Below are 18,315 nucleotides of genomic sequence, written 5' to 3' on the forward strand. Positions count from 1 at the left end.
TAATAGAAGTTTAGTTTGCCGTCTAAATTTGACACAAAAGATCAATTGAAGCTAAGGTCATGATTTTGAAAAAAAACACACCATAAATTTAATATTTTGGCTTATTTAATCCCCTCAAATGAGTTGTCAACAAATAATTGGTGCATTATATATAAATTGGATTTGATCTGACACAATTTTATCGGACAATTTGAATAAAAAGAAGTAAAACCAATCAAACTTTTAAGATGATTCCTCCTAAGTGTTTATTTGAATATAAAGAAGTAGGACATGCATCATTAACTAATTTCCCTAAGCCCTGACTACACAATCACATGCAATAGCTCAGTTTTACACAAACCAGTATGCAAATTGTGTTCCTACATCTACTTGTATGTCTGTCTACCTTTGGTTCTACACTTTTAATATTTATACCAATCCTTTCATTTCTATGCGTAATCTAAATTATAAACATGTTCAATTTTGTGAGAAACAACACTCCTCACTAATTCGAACTTAATGCATAACGAAAATTACAAATATGAACAGTTTTTCAACACATTGAATAAACTATTCTAGAGGATATGATGAGAGCGGTAAAAAAACCGTCATCGAATAGGGCTATACTAACCATCAAAGGTCACCCAAATACAATTACAAATATTATAAAAATTACAAATCTAAAAACTTGCAACATAAAAATTATAGATTTATAATAATCTAAAACCTTAATACATTGCAAATGTTTAAATCTGTAAACTGATCTTCTAAAACCGTAAACTGATCTTCAAACCGAACCTAAACAATCTCTACCATAAATTTTATTTTTGGAGAAGAGACCCACATAAGATAGAAAATCAAAGAAGATGGTAGAAAAAACTGAAATATAATAAGAATCTTTTATTTGTAAAAGATGAGAAATTTATGGGGTGGAAGGTGATTTTGTCCTATGGCAGCCAAAATCACCTCCCTATTGCTGGTAGTATAAGTAGAAAGTTAGGGTTCAGATTATTAACATAGAAAAATATAGCTCAAAATTAACCATAAAATATAAAAATAATTATAAAAAATATATGAAGAATAGAAAAAAGAAAATCTAAATCAATCTAATTATTTTTGTCCAAATTAATGTTTTTATCGGGTAACTTTTGTATAAAGAAGAGGTAAAAAAAAGAAGTCAACATTATATAGGCTGTAGAATTTGTGAGATTTTCATGTTTTTTATTTCTTAGTAAGTGTTTATTTAAATATTGTGTCTGCTAGAAAATGATGATTGTGTATGCAATAATAATATATGCGGTTTTAAATGACGAACTATAAAAGTGGGTGAAAAATAACTAAAAACACTTTTGGCAAATTGATATATACTATCAAATTATCGATACTGAAAAAATAAAAGTTCAAACACCCAAATAAAAAAATTGAAAAAAATAGACACCTTAGATACAATGTTTCCAATAGAATTAAACAATTGCAACAGGGCCAGGAAAGCAAAATCCAAAAGTAAGTAGGAGGAATCTTAATTTCTAAAAAATCCGTAGCATGTGATTGTAAAATATACATTGCCGGCAGCCACTAAAATTTGCCACCTTCAAGCTTTACGCCGAAAGAATCTGCAACAACAACAACGACGACAACTCTCTCTCTCAATTTCCCGGCGAGGGATATTCGTCGCTGGTAATTCTTTTTAATCCACAGCTTCTCTCTCATTTTGTTTTCTTGTATAATTTCTCAATTCTATGAAGTTGAACTTGTTAGAGTTTCTCAATTGAATTTTCTTGTTTTAATATGAAAATTTAACCACGAAAAAGGATAAAATTCTTGGGCCAATTTATACTTATGTAATTCATAAGTACTGGCAATTTAATTAATTGAACACCCAGTTCTGTAGAAATAAGAAATTTGATATAAAGACCGGTTATTTGATTAATTTGTAATGATGTTATTTGATATGATTACTCAAAAATTACACATTTTTGTTTTGTGATATGAGTTTTACTGAATAGAAAAAGAAAATATGTTAAAGTTGTCATATTTTGTAGAGCTAAGGAGATGGCTAGAAAATCCGAAAAGTTTTCAGCGGATTTGATGATGGGAGGGGCAGCAGCAGTGGTGTCAAAGAGTGCTGCAGCTCCAATTGAGAGAGTGAAGCTTTTGTTGCAGAATCAAGGGGAGATGATTAAGAGGGGACACCTCAAGACGCCTTATTTGGGTGTTCAACATTGTTTTAAAAGGGTGTTTAAAGAAGAAGGAATGCTCTCGTTTTGGAGAGGTAACCAGGCCAACGTCATTCGGTATCTCCCTACTCAGGTTCTTCTCTTGAATTTTTGACCTTATATCTAGTTGTTTATTGATAAGTTGCTTACATTTACATATATGCCAATAGTTTACGCTATTATACTCGTATCATAAATTTTCTCTTCTTTGAATAAAATTGTGGTTTGGAGACTGTTTTGCCATTGTTAAGCGTGTAGATAAATGTTTAGCCATTCCTTGAAAATTAAATAAAATATCTTCAGATGTTGGCTCCTAGCAATGACAGTGCTATATCCGCATCAGACCAGGCTTTCGAAGTCAATATTTGACGGGCATGTTCAATCTGTTATCCAGACTCAATCAGTTTCCAAGTCTGTCAGTTTGCTTGACTGCCTTCGTAAATAAACATCCCTCGGGCTTTACACTGTACTTATTATTATAAAGAATGTGAAACTTTTCATTAGTATATTACCATTATTAGTGGGTAATGGTTAGTCTCGACATGCTTATGCCAAATTGTGGAGACAATATTATGGTTCAGCTGGATAGCTAATGTGCTGGAAATTACGCTGAGTGTATTGCTATGAAGGGGTGGAATTGTGAGAATGCTGTAACTATATGCTAGATAATGAGCTACTGGTAGAACTCAAGAAGGGAAAGGCTCAACTCTTTTTACTCCAACTTTCTTGAAACATACTTTGATCTTGTTGGATCAAGCGCTTACCACTAGACCGAAAGCTATAGCTGCTAGTTAGAGGTGCAACTCTTTCTTTTTAAGAGTACTCTGTCCAAGCACCATGATTTGATTATGACTTGACCCAACTTGGCCTCTGCCTACAGAACAATTGATGTCACTTACCTGGCCAACAATCTCCCCAAGCCCCCCCAACAATTATTCCCGCTAGAAATCGAACTAATGACCTTGGACTGAATACTCTTAAGAAATAAGAATAAAGAGTTTCACCCTGACTAACTACCGTAGCTTTTCGTCTAGTGGTAAGCACTTGATCCAACAAATCATTATAAGTACATTTATCTGTTAAATCAACAATTTTATCTGCAGTTGTGCTAATAAAAAAGAAATTGGTTTTGATGCACAAAAATCCGTTGTCATTAAAATGGGCAATGAGTGAGAGCATTGTCTGTCGGTGGCAAAAAATTTGAGTTTAGTTTTATATTCATGAAGATTTACTATTTGTAAGAATGCTAATTGGTGAACAGTTCATTTTGAATCATTCCAAAACCTTAGTTCCAATTAGGCTTCTAGTTTATTTAAGCTAGAGATTGATACATATAGATGCTCAGGATTTGAGACCCGCTTCTGTTTTTAATGGCTCTATAGTGACATAAGGCTCTGTTCTATACTAAGCTGTTATTGGATGATTTAGTAATCATCCCTTTTTTGGCTGATCACGAACTCTGAATCCTTATTCAATATTCTTCCTTCATATTTTTATTCTCAAGGTCATTTGGATTATGTATTAGCTATTACGTACCCTTTGTGAATGTGGAATTTGTTGGTAGAAGTACTTCAGACTTGTTATGCAAGAATTTGCTGTTCCCGGTTGTCAGCTTTACTGAATACGGAAATTAGTCTCCTTGGGATCAATTGTCTGCATTACCCTAGTTCAGTAGTGTACCAACAATTACTCTCAACATTATGTAATAAGAGGCAACAAATGGTCAAATTTCTCTCTGATACCATGCTTGTTTATTTGATCTTTCAATACTATATAGTCTTATTGTCCTCTTATGAACTTCCCTAATGTAATTACTGAAACAGATGCTCGATTATCCATAGGCTTTCAATTTTGCATTCAAAGGCTACTTCAAAAGCCTTCTTGGATATTCAAAAGAGAAAGATGGCTACCTAAAGTGGTTTGTGGGAAACGTTGCATCAGGTAGTGCTGCTGGAGCAACAACTTCATTGCTTTTATATCATTTGGATTATGCACGTACCCGGCTAGGAACCGATGCAAAGGAGTGTCGAATTAATGGTCAACGGCAGTTTAAAGGGTTAGTAGATGTGTACGCAAAAACCCTTAAAAGCGACGGAATTCAAGGCTTGTATCGGGGGTTCAGTGTTTCTATAATGGGAATTACTATGTACCGCGGCATGTATTTTGGCATCTATGACACCATGAAGCCCATCATTTTGGTGGGACCTTTTGAGGTAAGTGCCTCTACAGTTACTTTGTTCTTGTTCTTTGCAGCAAAAGTGGATGTTTTCTTCATGTTTGACCTATAACTTGTGGAATTTTCTAGGATCTGATGGGAGTATGTGCAAAATTTTATAAAATAAGTTTAGGATCGTCTCATTGTGCTGAATTATTTCATCAAGAGCTCATTTCTTAATAAAAACCTAAGTTCATACTTCAAACACCTGAAGTGTATATTTGTATCCAATTATTCCCCCTGGTTGATAATGTTAATCGTTCACATACTTGCCTGTTTTTGTATTTTGCAGGGGAATTTCCTTGCTAGTTTCCTGTTGGGATGGAGTATAACCACATTCTCCGGGGTCTGTGCATATCCTTTTGACACTCTGAGACGGAGAATGATGCTGACTTCAGGACAACCCTTGAAGTATCGGAATGCCAGACATGCACTTACCGAGATAGTTCGCCATGAGGGTTTCAAAGTGCTATATCGAGGAGTCACTGCAAATATGCTTGCCAGCATTGCAGGAGCTGGAGTACTAGCCGGGTACGATCAGCTGCACAGATTTGCAGTCAGTCACGGTCATGGTTATGGCATTGAACCACGCAAAAATGCATTGAAGTAAAACCCTGTACATGAACATTCATTTTACATTTTCTCATAATTGATTCTTGTGCACAATGGTCATTAACAATTGTGGAGAGAATGAAAAAGAAGGGGAATGAAGGGCCGGAAAAGGAGATTTAGGGCTTCAGCCGCTCTCCACCCTAAACAGGTACAACATTTTCGGTACAATAATAGAAGTCAAAGCTAAAAATCAGGATACGAAATTTACTCTAGTTTAATTGATGTAGCTTTGTGATTGTAAGAGTACACTCTGGAATTTGATATGAAAATTATAAAAAAGAAAAAAAATAAAGTCTTTTATTGCAACTCGCACACTGTTCTACATTACACAATTGATCATTGCTGAGAAAAATAAGTAAAACCAGAGGCACCTAGTTTTTCATCTGTTATTTGATCCAAACGGTTTGCCATCTCCTCCGTAAGATGATTCCTCCAGTCCCCAACTTCACCTTTTCTAAAGAAAGAACTATTAGAAACAGTAAACTGCGAATTCGGCCATTGCTCACCATTTTTAGTGACATCCAAATTACTTAAAGCTTCAAAACTACAAGAATCTACAATCTTTTGCACCAAATCTTGTTCTTCTTCCTCCATACTAAAAGGGTATCCCATGAACTCAGCCAACTTCTTAACAACAGAAACAGAATCTTTTTTCATATCTTCATACACCAAAAACAAAACTCTTTCAGGAAATTCCAAACTGGCTTTCCAATACTCTAAAACATGATCCCAAAACGGCCCGGCAGGAACAAGTCCTTGACAGAATAACTCGAACCCTTGCTCTAAACTAGGATATTTTTCAGGATTAACATATGGAAATTTCTTAAGGAAATACCAAAGAGACACGAACACGTCCTTTGGATCCCTACATATGTAAACAATCTTACAACCTGAATCTGCAATGGACGGTGGTAAAGAAGAATAGCTGCTGTGGCTAGCAAGGAGTGGAGTTCTTGGATCGGGATGATCGCCGACTTTGATGACTGGAACGCACTGGTGAGGGAATTCAGCTGTGGAGTGAGAGCGCGTGACTATGGCAAACGCGAGAGCTTTAAGCCAAGTTGTGCCTGTTTTAGGAAAAGAACATAGGATGATGTCGGAAGGTTGAGGCTTGAAGTTCTGTTCGGCTAACATTTTTCCGAGAACGTAATCATGTTGGTACCAGAAACCCTGGTAGTTGTAAAGAGTTGTCTCGAAACAGTTTGTTTTGGGAAGTGTTGAGATGGTGTTTATGTACTTGCTGAGATCGTCACTGGGGAGGCTCTTCTTTGTATCTTCTTCTTCTGTTTCAGTTTCTCTATTTTGATTGACAGAGTCCATTAATGGAGCTGATTCGAAGTGAGTTTTTTTCTTATGTTATTTTACTTGTTGGACTAATAGTATATGAGAAATGTGGAATCTACTTGCTTTAATGCCGCTATGCGTTAACATTAATAATTTAACCTACTTGTTTTGTGCGTAAAAAACAAAATTTATTGGTATTATTACATTAGTTTATTAGGTATGGGTGACTCAATTACTAGTAATATTTTATAAGTTGATTACTAAATGATTTTTTTATTTTATTTTATTTTATTTGAGTGGAAAGTTTTTTCCTAATTTAAATTATTCAAAACGACAGCTTTGTAGCGCATGTCATCCACTTTTTTGCCATGTCTTAGACTCCATTACCTCAGTCATTTATGTTACTGACTCAAGAATTTTAATTTTTACTTTTTTTTCCTTTAAGGATTATTATTATTTTAATAATTATTATTAAAAATATGACAATTTTAAATAAAATTATTAAAATAATAATGGCGTCTCTACGTGCATGAAAAAATCATGGGTTCAAATCCTATCTCGTAACTAACAACTATGCACTAACAAATTAAGACTATGAAAGTTGTAAGTTATTTTTGATAAAAAAATTGTTAAAATTAAGATTTGTTTTACTTAAATCCTATGATATATACATGTGAATGCTGATTTTGAATATTATCATTTTTAATAAGTTAAATATATAGTTTAATCACAAGTTAGTTAGATTTTGATGTTTATGTCGATTAGATTAATGAGTTAACTTGAGTCTATCTATGTCAATGAGGCCTTTGTAAAAATCGAACCAAACTAAGTTACAAATTAAAACCAAACCGAAAATTATAATGTGATTCGGCTTATGCATAAATAAGAGTGGTTCAATTAGATAAAAAAATCATATGGCTTTTGATATTATATATGTCCAGTTTGAACAATTTTAAACCAAATAAATAAAAAAAAAACAGAATTAGCAATATAGGATTTTATCTTTAGAAGAATATATAAACGAAGTTCGTGACCTATATAGGATGCTTCCCATTAATCCCTATAATGATGTTAAGTTGTACAAGTTTTTTAAATTTTTGAAGAATGTGTTAGTCGTACGTGAAACGAAGGACGTTAATATGGTTTTCTCAAGCTCCTTACTTAGTTATGGTTCGAGCTAGGTATAGCTCTGTTATGTTATCCATTTTTTTTTTGATAATTCGGAAAAAGAGCATTTTTGGAAAAATTTGAACCTACGATTTAATAATTTGCTATCTATCGTTGATATTATTTGAGCTACTCATGGTATATTGTTGGTAAAAATACGCAAGCGTACGTAGCCAACTTGTAATACAGACTGTGAAGTCCGGATATCGTACCCACAGAGAAAGCTCTAAAGACAACAAGTTAAAAGACTCGAATCGAATAGTCGGACATATAATTTTTGTTTGTTTTGTAATTAAAAGACAGAAATTAACAATTGTAATTTAAAGTAAACTAAAGCTGTAATTCAAATGGTGTTTTAACAATAATGGAAAAAGTAGGGATTATTAATCTTCGTTATGCTGTTTACTTGATTCGGGTTATGGATTGTATTGTTCTGATGAGGTTCGAACTAATCTAAAGCACCTAAAATTCTCTCTCGAGCAATTACAGGCAAAAGCATTAAACTCACTAATACTAGGTTAATTATTCACTTTCGCACAATGATTAACCTATGTATAAATCAATTTAATGGTTGTTAAGCAAATTCAAAGAACCCGCACTCGTTAATTCACTCTCGCACAATTAACTCCTGCGTTCTTAATTATATTGTTTTATTCCAATTTTACTCTCTCAAGTTAAAACTAAAACAAATAGCATAGACTAAGTGATCAATTTAGGCCAAGCGTTAAGCACAATAATTAAAACCCATTAAGAACAAAAACTCATAAATCCAATTCAATTAAATAGACATAATTAAGATTAATAATCTCCAACGAAGGGTTTAGCTAGACATAATAATGAAATAACTAAAAGCAATAAGTAAAGAATTCATTCTGCGATTAAATAAAATACTGAATATGAAATTAATATCAATCATACCTTGTTCGAAGTAAAACTAATAATGACTAAGGAAAATCCAGCGATAATAATGAAGAACCAATACTAAAAACTGTAATAATTTATAGTCTAATCTCAAAATTCAAAGTCGCGAACCCTAATATAATGTTTTAGAAGGGTATTTATACTAAGTCTTCTTGTAATCTTCTAACTCTATGAAATTCCCACAATATCCAGGTCTTTTATTTGTCGAAATCCACTTTTAGAGGCTAAAAACGTCTTTCCAGCCTCACTTCAACGAGAGGTGCACGACGTGCAAGGATCAAGGGCACGTCGTGCCCTCTATAAAATCCAACCGCATGACGTGCACAGCCAAACTGCACGTCGTGCGGTTCCAATTCTTCCAAGCACGTCGTGCTCAACGACGTGCATTCTCTCTTCAAAAGTTCTGGACATTGGAGTTGAAGTGCTCTCAACGTGCACTATAGGAGCACGACGTGCACCGCACGATTTATGCCAGAAATTCTCCGATTTTTGCTCCAAACGCTTCCCGGCTCCCTTGTAAGTCCACAATCACTCCAATAAGCTCCAAAACCATCCATTTACGTCTTGGACTTAACAATAAGAACCAAAACTAACATGATTTCAACGTCAAATACGCAATAAAAAGACCTGAAAGTACCTAGAAAATAGGAGTATTTCTACTCCTATCATATATTATGCGACTTTTTATTTGTTTAATTATTCTTAAACCGGTTATGAGTTTCGTTATATTCTGCGGGTTTTTTGAGTGACTTCTACTATGTTCCGCGTTATCTTTAGCTGGGAAGTAAACGTGTCTTTTTATTAGACTCGACTTTTTGAACTTGCATTGGTTGGGATTGATCCGTTGAGTTTTCTAAAGTTTTGCAATTATTTTCCCTGTTACATTATCAATTTATGCTATCAAAGACAATAATTCACCTGGAAATGAAATCAAGTTTACATTAGAATTGAACCAAATACAACCTTAAAGTAAAATGGATTTCATCATAGACTTTGAAAAAAATACAACCTTACAAATTAAACGAATTCAACTTTGAAATTGAACCAGACACAACCTTTAAATGAAACGATTTCACACTAGAATTGAACCAAAATTAAAGTACCTATCAATTCTAGACTTAAATGAGGGGATTATTGACGAGGGAAAAAAGTGAAACCGGAGGCACCTAATTTCTCTCGAGTTATTTGATCCAAACGGTTCGCCATCTCCTCCGTAAGATGATTTTTCCAATCCCCAACTTCGCCTTTTCTAAAGAAAGAACTTTTCGGAATAGCAAACTGAGAATTTGACCATTGCTCACCTTTTTTTAGTATCATTCAAATTACTCATACAAGAATTTATAATTTTTTGCACCAAATCCTGTCCCTCTTCCTCCATACTAAAAGGATAGCCCATAAACTCAGCCAGCTTTTTAACAACAGCAACAATATCCTTTTTCATTTCTTCATACACCAAAAACATCACTCTTTCCGGAGATTCTAAACTCGCTTTCCAGTACTCTAAAACATGATCCCAATACGGTCCAGCAGTAATAACTCCTTCGCAGAATAACTCAAGCCCTTGCTCTAGAGAAGGATAAGTTTCAGGATTAACATATTTGAATTTCTTAAGGAAGTACCAAATCCATACGAACACATCCTTCGGATCCCTACATATGTAAACAATTTTACAATCTGAATCTGCAATGGATGGCAGTAAAGAAGAATAGTTACTGTGGCTAGCAACAAGTGGAATTCTTGGACTGGGAATTTTGTCAACTTCGATGAACGGAACACAGTCGTGTGGAAAAGTAAGGCAGTTTGTGAAGTGATCAGAGCGGGTGACAATGGCGAAAGCTAGCGCTTTAAGCCAAGTCGTGCCGGATTTAGGAAACGAACATAAGATGACCTCATTAGGCTGAGGCTTGAAAGTCTCTTCGGCTATCATTTTTCCAAGAACATAACCGTACGCGTACCAGAAACCCTTGTACTGATACAAAGTTGTCTCCCAACAGTTTGTTTGAGGAAGGGTTGAGATGATGTTTGAGTAGTTTTTGAGGACATGACTGTCCATTGATTTTAGCTAAGGAATAGGCAAAAGGAAATGCTTTACAAAATATAATTTTCTAATTTCTCCATATATAGGCTTATGAAAACCAAAAGTGATGTAATAAAAGACTTTAATTATTAATAGATAAATAATTTGTGATAATGCAGATGTGGTGTACATGATTGGATTAAATAATTATTAAAATAACATAAATTGATTTTTAGTTTTTGGCAAATATTTTTTTTTGGATAAAAGATCTCCACTAAATCTCTTTATCTTGTTTCTTTACCATAAACTACTAGTGTGGGTACCAGAAACCCTTGTAATATTTATCCAAAGAAAGAAACAAGATTTGGATTTATTAATCACCCCCATCCTGTCAATGTATGCAATACCTAGCTGTATAATCTATTGCTTACAGCGATGTATGCAATTGTCCTTGGAACAAAAATTGCAGTCTCGACAGTCCCAAATTATTTTTGAAATTTAAATTATTATATTTTTTTTATCAATTGTGATTAATCTTTTTACATTTTATAATTTTATCAAATGTGAAAGTTGTTTTTGCAATTATAACCGAGCTTTTGAGTTTATTTTTTAAATCCAAATATTTGCATCTTTTATTAATTACTATCGAATTTAAAAAGATTTATTTAATTTCTAAAATAACTTAATATACAGATGAGTTATATTTTAAATAGTATAAGTGATGGGCATCAAACTGTTAGGTCATAGGTTTAAATTCTCTCACAAACGCTTCTCCTTTTTCAATTATCAGAAAAAGAGGTTTTTATACAAATACTGGAAAAAATAAAAATATTTATAAAGATAATGTATGCATTTTGTCAACAGAAATATAAAAAATAATTACAAAAATAGATTTTTTTTAAAATATTTATAAAAATATGATTTTTATATAAAATTCTAAATTTTTTAATTTTTTTTGTTTGGTATATAATACGCATATAATATATTTATAATCCGTATATAATTTTTTAATTTGTATATACTACATATATAGTACATATATGTAATTTCTTAAAAAAACAAGATTTAACCGAAAATTGGTCATTAGCTTCTAACTTTCAGCACCAACCATTAGGAACAAACAACCTAACCAACGAACTGTAACTCAAATAGTATAAGCGCTGGCCAGTAAACTAGTAAGGCTGTGAGTTCTATTTCTCCCACAAGCACTCCCAGATTAAATATTTTTTAGGTCACTGAACTATAATGTTTTTACAAAACGGTTACTGAATTATAAAAAATTACAAAATAATTACCGGACTATTGCATTATTACAAAAAGGTTATCGGACTATAAAAAATTACAAAATGGTTATCGAACTATAGTTATTTTTACAAAATGATTACTGAATTGTTGTTTTGTTTACAAAAAGATTATCTTACTATACATATTTTCTTGTCCATGTCATCAAGATGGTAACCCATTTATAAAAAAGTAATACTCCAATAACCATTTTGTAACTTTTTATAGTTCGGTAGCCGATTTATAAAAAAGTTATATTTTGTAACATTTTATAATTCGGTGACCTAAAAAATATTTAACCCAACACTCAACCTCCCCCAATTATAAAAAAAAAAAAAAAAACCACCTAAGCAGTTTCATGAGTCATATCTATTGTTGACTTACTTCTTTGTCTTCGGTAAAATTATGAAGAAAACAAACAGCTAAACTGAAACAAACAAAGGATGACATTAATGAAACAGAACATGCAAAATCTTCCCACTAAATATGTAATTTACCAACAATACTTCTTAAAGCTAAATACTTTTCATCTGAATCACAGTTATTTTAAAACTAATACTCAGGAACTGTATTATCTCTATGGCCCTGCTAGGCGAACCCGAATCACATTAACCAAATTTCATCTGAACAAACCCTTCCATCCATCAGTTTTCATTTTATTATTGAACACTTGAGAGGAAGAATGCACCAGATATGTCTCCGAACACAATCTTATAATAAGTGAAATTATTCCACGCTAGGATTGAAGCAGAGGGATTACTGATGCGCGAAAAAATTGAAACCAGCGGCACTTAGTTTATCGCGAGTTCTTTGATCCAAACGGTCCGCCATCTCTTGTGTAAGATGATTCTTCCAATCCCCAACTTCACCTTTTCTGAAGAAGAAACTTTTAGGAACAGCAAACTCATAATTTGACCATTGCACTCCATTTTTAGTGATATCCAAATTACTCAAACCTTCAAAACTACAAGAATCTACAATCTTTTGCACCAAATCCTGTCCCTCTTCCTCCATGCTAAAAGGGTAGCCCATAAACTCAGCCAGCTTTTTAACAACAGAAACAATATCCTTCTTCATTTCTTCGTACACCAAAAACAACACTCTGTCCGGAAATTCTAAACTCGCTTTCCAATACTCTAAAACATGTTCCCAATACGGTCCAGCAGTAATAACTCCTTCGCAGAATAACTCAAACCCTTGTTCTAGACTAGGGTAAGTTTCAGGATTAACATATGCAAATTTTTTAAAAAAATGCCAGAAAGATACAAGCACATCCTTTGGATCCCTACATATGTAAACAATTTTACAACCTGAATCCGCGATGGATGATGGTAAAGAAGAGTAATTACTGTGGGTCGCAACAAGTGGAGTTCTTGGACTGGGAATTCCGTCAATTTCAATGAAGGGAACCGTGTCGTGTGGAAATGTATTGATGCCTGTGAAGTGATCGGAGCGAGTGAGGATGGCGAAAGCTAGAGCTTTAAGCCAAGTTGTACCTGATTTAGGGAAAGAACACAAGACGATGTCATTAGGTCGAGGCTTGAAACTCTCTTCAGCTAACAACATGCGAAGAACACAATCGTGTGGGTACCAGAAACCCTTGTACTGATAAAAAGTCATTTCCCAACCATTTCTTTTCCGAAGTGTCGAAATGAAATTTAAGTAGTTTTTGAGATTAATAGGTTCTTTATCTTCTTGTTGTTCTTGTGTTTTTCTATTATCAGAAACACAGTCCATTGGTTTCGCTTAGGAAGTGGCAAAAGGAAATGCTTCAGTTGCTATGAGATCCAAATGCTGGTCTGATAAAAGACATCAAAGGTGATTTAAGATGATGTCATAAGAAAAACAGAACATGAATTATGAACAAGAAGCCATAATGCATATGTTGTCTACATTTGTAAAAATCTTATCTTATCCTTAGTATGGGCTCCGGTCCTGCTGGTTCAACTAAAAAGTCGTAGAGGAAATTATACACAATAATACATATGTTTAACGCATCTCTTTCGGTTCATAGAAAAAAAGATGTTCAATAGTTTGTATGTGGAAAAATTATTAGAGAGACTTAAGATATCACGTTATTCATGGATTAAGTCAATCACATTATAATACGTTATTAAAATAATGACATGATTATAATATTGGGATATTAAACTCCCTGGTTCACTCAAGTGTCAGGAAATTTCAATAAGGTCACTAAAGTCAATTTTCTTAAAAAATGGTTACTGAATTATACCTTTAATTACAAAAATATTTCTATTGTTACGAAAAGAACACTAAAACTTTTGCGAGATATAAAAAAATCATTGGATTATTCATTTTATTACAAAAAGGTCACTGAATTATGTTCCTTTTTGTAATTTTGGCTTGGCACGTAAGCAAAAATGTTAGGTTTTTACGTAATTTTATATGAGTGAACCCTTTTGTAATAAAAAGTATAGTTCAGTGACCATTTTGTAAGAAAATTGACTTTAGTGACCTTTTTGAAATTTCCTGAGACTTGAGTGACCCAGAGAGTTTAATATCCTATAATACCGCTATAAAAAAGTGTAAACAAATAACAAACAAAATTACAATAATATATAAAAAAATGAAATTACAATAATTCATAAGAAATTATTAGGTTGTTTTAATTTTTGGTTGGATATGTTTTTTGACAATGGAGGCGGCGATAGATGGGTGGCGGTGGCCGGAAAAAGGTGGCGGCGATGGGTGGTGGTTTCCAGTTGAGTTGTTCAATTTAATTGGATGGATTGGTGGCTTATATTTGATTTATGTTTGATTTGGTTGGATAATTGAATTTTACATATTAATTCAATTAATATATATATATATATATATATATATATATATATATATATATATATAACACTAATTATATTTTATTAAATTAAAATTATTAGATAATCTATATTATAAATATTTATATTATTTAAAACTTTATTTTTATTAAAATTACTTAACAAAATTACATTAATTTCTTTAAATTAATACAGATTATGTTAATTTTAATAATTTATGAAAAGTAAATAATTATAATATTTGTAATATTTTTATGTGTAAATTTATTATAATATTATAAAGGCCTAATGCGTTAAAAAAATCCCGATCTTTTAACCCCTTTTCGATTCTATCCTAACGTTGAAAACTTTTCAATGCCCTATTTCACATTTTATTGTATCAATTGTACCCCAATTTTTTAATTTTTGTCAATTTTTTACTTAAATGATGAAATTATTCAATTAACCATGTTTAAAACCATAATCAAATTAAAACTAATTTAATTTCTTAATTAATTTAACTAAATCTAAATAAATTTTAAACATGTGCAATTAATATATGCTATACATGGAGAACGTTTTTGAGTTTTTTTTCAAATAAGAAAATGTCAATTTTTATATTTCAGTATACACTTAAAACGATAAAATGTGAATAGGATAAAATTGACAAGTTCTCAACGTTAGGGTAGGATAAAAATGGGTTATAAGGTCGAGTTTTTAAAGGTATTTGGCCTATTATAAATAAATAATATTTATATATATTTATATATATTTAGATTTTTAATTATAAATGTGTTGAATTAAATGAAGAATAAACTACAAGTATTTATTTATATTTTAGTCAAATAATAAAATAACGAATAGTAAATAGGTGACTCCAAATAGTGAATCACCTATATTGAGGAAAGAGGGAAAATTTCCATCACCTATCTTTTTTTTATAGTTAGAAAAGAAAGAGTGAGATTCAAACACTAGACCATTTATAATTAGAATGTGTGGCTATTATCATTGTGCTACAATAACACCGGCTCCATCACTCAATTTACATTAGTTGACTACTTAAAAAACCCTTGTCACCTAATTTAAATTAGGTGACAAGAGTTGAAGATGCACTTACAACCTTAAAATAAGAGTTAATTGCAAATGCATACACGAATTTTATCCTAATTTGTAATTACAACATAAATTTTGAAATTTGGCAATGTCAGTAAACAACTTTCATTTTTTTGGCAAATTGATACACCGACCAATCATGCAACGACACATGGCGGTACATTACAATGTCCACGTTAGTTTTTTTCGTGTTTGGTGTATCGATTTGCCAAAAGTATAAAGTTAGTTACTAACATTGTCAAGTTTCAAAGTTTATATTATAATTGCAAATTAGGGTAAAATTCGTGTATAAATTTGCAATTAACGTTTAAAATAAATTCTAAGTTCGAAACAAATACAAGCTTAAAGTATATTGAATTTCATCCTAGACTCTAACCAAATACAACATTAGAAAATAAACAAATTCAACGTGGAAATCGAACTACACACAACCTTAAAAGTGAAATGATTTCACCAACCAAGAGATTATTTATGTGCGAAAAAATTGAAACCTGAGGCACTTAGTTTTTCCTGAGTAATCTGATCCAAACGGTCTGCCATCTCTGGTGTAAGATGATTCTTCCAATCCCCAACTTCAGCTTTCCTAAAGAAAGAACTTTTAGGGATAGCAAACTCAGAATTTGACCATTGCTCACCATTTTTAGTCACATCCAAATTACTCAAAGCTTCAAAACTACAAGATTTTACAATTTTTTGCACTAAACCTTGTCTCTCTTCCTCCATGCTAAAAGGGTATCTCATGAACTCAGCCAGCTTTTTAACAACAGAAACCGTATCTTTCTTCATATCTTCGTACACCAAAAACAACACTCGGTCCGGAAATTCTAAACTCGCTTTCCAATACTCTAAAACATGTTCCCAAAACGGCCCGGCAGAAATAACTCCTTGACAGAATAACTCAAACCCTTGTTCTAGAGAAGGATAATTCTCAGGATTAACATAAGTAAATTTTTTAAGGAAATACCAAAAGGATACAAACACATCCTTTGGATCCCTACAAATGTAAACAATTTTACAGCCTGAACCGGCAATTGATGGTGGTAAAGAAGAATAACTACTGTGGCTAGCAACAAGCGGAATTCTTGGACTCGAGATTTCGTCAACTTCGATGAACGGAACACAGTCGTGTGGAAACGTGCTTAGATCGGAGCGAGTGACAATGGCGGAAGCTAGAGCTTTAAGCCAAGTTGTGCCTGATTTAGGAAAAGAACATAAGATGATGTCATTAGGTTGAGGCTTGAAATTGTGTTGAGATAACAACATGCCAAGAACATAACCATGAGGGTACCAGAAACCTTTGTACTGATAAATAGTTGTTTCCCAACAGTTTCTTTTGGGAAGTGTTGAGATGATGTCTGTGTATTTTTTGACATCATCACTGTGGAGGCTCTTCTTTTCTTCTTCGTATTCTTCTATTTTTCTTTTTTCATAGACACTGTCCATTTGTTTACCTATGGAAGTGCCAAAAGGAAATGTTTTAAGTATTATGAGAAATATTGTTCTTCTCTAGCACTATAAAAACCGATGGTTATTTGATATAAGACATGAAGAATTAATAGAAATAATTAACGATATTGCATATGTGGTCTACATTTGGAAAACTCTTATCTTATGAACAAGGCTGTAAATAAATTTAATAGAGACGAACTTTGAGGTATTTATGTTCGGTTCGTTACAGGAACACCTCATTCATATACGGTTCATGTTGGTTTCGAGATTTAAACGAGATGTCATGTTCGAGTAGTTTAAAATTTAGGGTTAAATGCAAATTCATACACCAACTTTGACCTAATTTGCAATTACAACATAAACTTTGAAACTTGACAATGTCAGTAACCAACTTTACACTTTTGGCAAATTGATACACCAAACTCACAAAACACTAACGTGGACATTGTAATAAACCGCCATTTGTCGTTTTATGATTGATTGGTGTACCAATTTGCCAAAAATGAAAGTTGGTTACCGACGTTGCCAAGTTCAAAAGTTTATGTTGTAATTGCAAATTAGGTCAAAGTTAGTGTATGAATTTGCATTTAACCCTAAAATTTATAGTGTTCATATTCGATTCTCAAAAAATTTATCGACGCCATTCGCGAGCTATTTGTCGAGCTCATATACGAGCCGATTCATGAATTCTAATCGAGTTTATAAATAAGCTCATTGTTGAACAATTAAACGAGCTCATATATGAGTATTCCGTGAGCATAAATGAACTGCATGCAACACTATCATTATGTTCGGTTCGTTTAAATAAATGAACATAAATTCAAGGGCGAGCTCAGTTTGTTTAGGATACGAACGAACACGAACTGAACTATTACCAAACCGAACACCTAGATATTCGTGAGCAGCTTGGTTCATTAACAGCTGTACTCATAATAGTGTGGATAGAAATTCTTTTTATTATTATTTTAAATCAAATAATTAATTTTAGATCAAATAATCTTATAATGTGATATTTCAAAAAAATATATATATTTTTAGATTAATATAAATTGACTCATTTTATCAATTTTCGTTAAAGAGAGCAAATTGTAGACTCATTTATGTGATAAGAGATTGGTGCGTTCAATGATAATTTTAGAGAGATCCTTTAAGTTGACGAGCTAGTGATCCGTTAATTAACAAAATCTAAACGAATTAAATCAACGTGTAGCAACAGATTTGAGATATTGAATCGTAGTTTACCTGTATATATGTATCATTTTTTATCTATATTTTTATTTTATA

At 32.5% G+C, this 18,315-nt stretch overlaps 5 protein-coding genes and 1 pseudogene across 7 annotated transcripts in view; 1 reads left to right on the top strand and 5 right to left on the bottom strand.

Moving 5' to 3' along the window:
- Positions 1-1,450: 1,450 nt before the first annotated feature.
- On the top strand, positions 1,451-5,328 carry LOC126672020 (ADP,ATP carrier protein ER-ANT1). Of its 2 annotated transcripts, none has more exons than XM_056105141.1 (4): positions 1,451-1,656; positions 2,006-2,289; positions 4,037-4,408; positions 4,703-5,328. In XM_056105141.1, exons 2-4 carry the CDS (start codon positions 2,032-2,034, stop codon positions 5,018-5,020), a joined length of 948 nt encoding a protein of 315 aa, XP_055961116.1. In that variant the 5' UTR covers positions 1,451-1,656; positions 2,006-2,031; the 3' UTR covers positions 5,021-5,328. The 2 variants fall into 2 exon arrangements, with proteins under 2 accessions (XP_055961116.1, XP_050221860.1); XM_050365903.2 differs by having other exon boundaries at positions 1,454-1,656; positions 2,022-2,289.
- Positions 5,219-6,406, bottom strand: LOC126672016 (flavonol 3-sulfotransferase-like). The gene has a single exon (XM_050365897.2). The coding sequence runs from the start codon at positions 6,340-6,342 to the stop codon at positions 5,359-5,361; it is 984 nt and encodes a 327-aa protein (XP_050221854.1). The 5' UTR covers positions 6,343-6,406; the 3' UTR covers positions 5,219-5,358.
- Positions 6,407-9,307: 2,901 nt separating this feature from the next.
- On the bottom strand, positions 9,308-10,493 carry LOC130015198 (flavonol 3-sulfotransferase-like; annotated as a pseudogene).
- Positions 10,494-10,998: 505 nt separating this feature from the next.
- LOC126672022 (truncated transcription factor CAULIFLOWER A-like) overlaps positions 10,999-18,315 on the bottom strand; it is a 43,222-nt gene continuing 35,905 nt past the window's right edge. The window contains exon 9 of the mRNA XM_056105302.1: positions 10,999-11,008. The gene's annotated coding sequence lies outside the window, so the exon portion shown is untranslated. The remainder of the gene's footprint in view (positions 11,009-18,315) is intronic.
- Positions 12,056-13,694, bottom strand: LOC126672017 (flavonol 3-sulfotransferase-like). The gene has a single exon (XM_050365898.2). The coding sequence runs from the start codon at positions 13,427-13,429 to the stop codon at positions 12,449-12,451; it is 981 nt and encodes a 326-aa protein (XP_050221855.1). The 5' UTR covers positions 13,430-13,694; the 3' UTR covers positions 12,056-12,448.
- On the bottom strand, positions 15,581-17,123 carry LOC126672019 (flavonol 3-sulfotransferase-like). Of its 2 annotated transcripts, XM_050365901.2 has the most exons (2): positions 16,878-17,123; positions 15,581-16,775 (listed from the first exon to the last, which is right to left on the bottom strand). In XM_050365901.2, exons 1-2 carry the CDS (start codon positions 17,023-17,025, stop codon positions 16,048-16,050), a joined length of 876 nt encoding a protein of 291 aa, XP_050221858.1. In that variant the 5' UTR covers positions 17,026-17,123; the 3' UTR covers positions 15,581-16,047. The 2 variants fall into 2 exon arrangements, with proteins under 2 accessions (XP_050221858.1, XP_050221856.1); XM_050365899.2 differs by having other exon boundaries at positions 15,581-17,114.

This window comes from Mercurialis annua, linkage group LG3 (genome assembly GCF_937616625.2).
Source record: "Mercurialis annua linkage group LG3, ddMerAnnu1.2, whole genome shotgun sequence".
Lineage (NCBI taxonomy): Eukaryota > Viridiplantae > Streptophyta > Magnoliopsida > Malpighiales > Euphorbiaceae > Mercurialis > Mercurialis annua.

Bases quoted from the DNA above. Each gene is read 5' to 3' on its own strand.
- LOC126672020 (XM_056105141.1), top strand. From the start codon at position 2,032: ATGGCTAGAAAATCCGAAAAGTTTTCAGCGGATTTGATGATGGGAGGG. The intron at 2,290-4,036 runs GTTCTTCTCTTG...GATTATCCATAG, and splicing joins TTCGGTATCTCCCTACTCAG to GCTTTCAATTTTGCATTCAA. The intron at 4,409-4,702 runs GTAAGTGCCTCT...TGTATTTTGCAG, and splicing joins TTTTGGTGGGACCTTTTGAG to GGGAATTTCCTTGCTAGTTT.
- LOC126672016 (XM_050365897.2), bottom strand. From the start codon at position 6,342: ATGGACTCTGTCAATCAAAATAGAGAAACTGAAACAGAAGAAGAAGAT.
- LOC126672017 (XM_050365898.2), bottom strand. From the start codon at position 13,429: ATGGACTGTGTTTCTGATAATAGAAAAACACAAGAACAACAAGAAGAT.
- LOC126672019 (XM_050365899.2), bottom strand. From the start codon at position 17,025: ATGGACAGTGTCTATGAAAAAAGAAAAATAGAAGAATACGAAGAAGAA.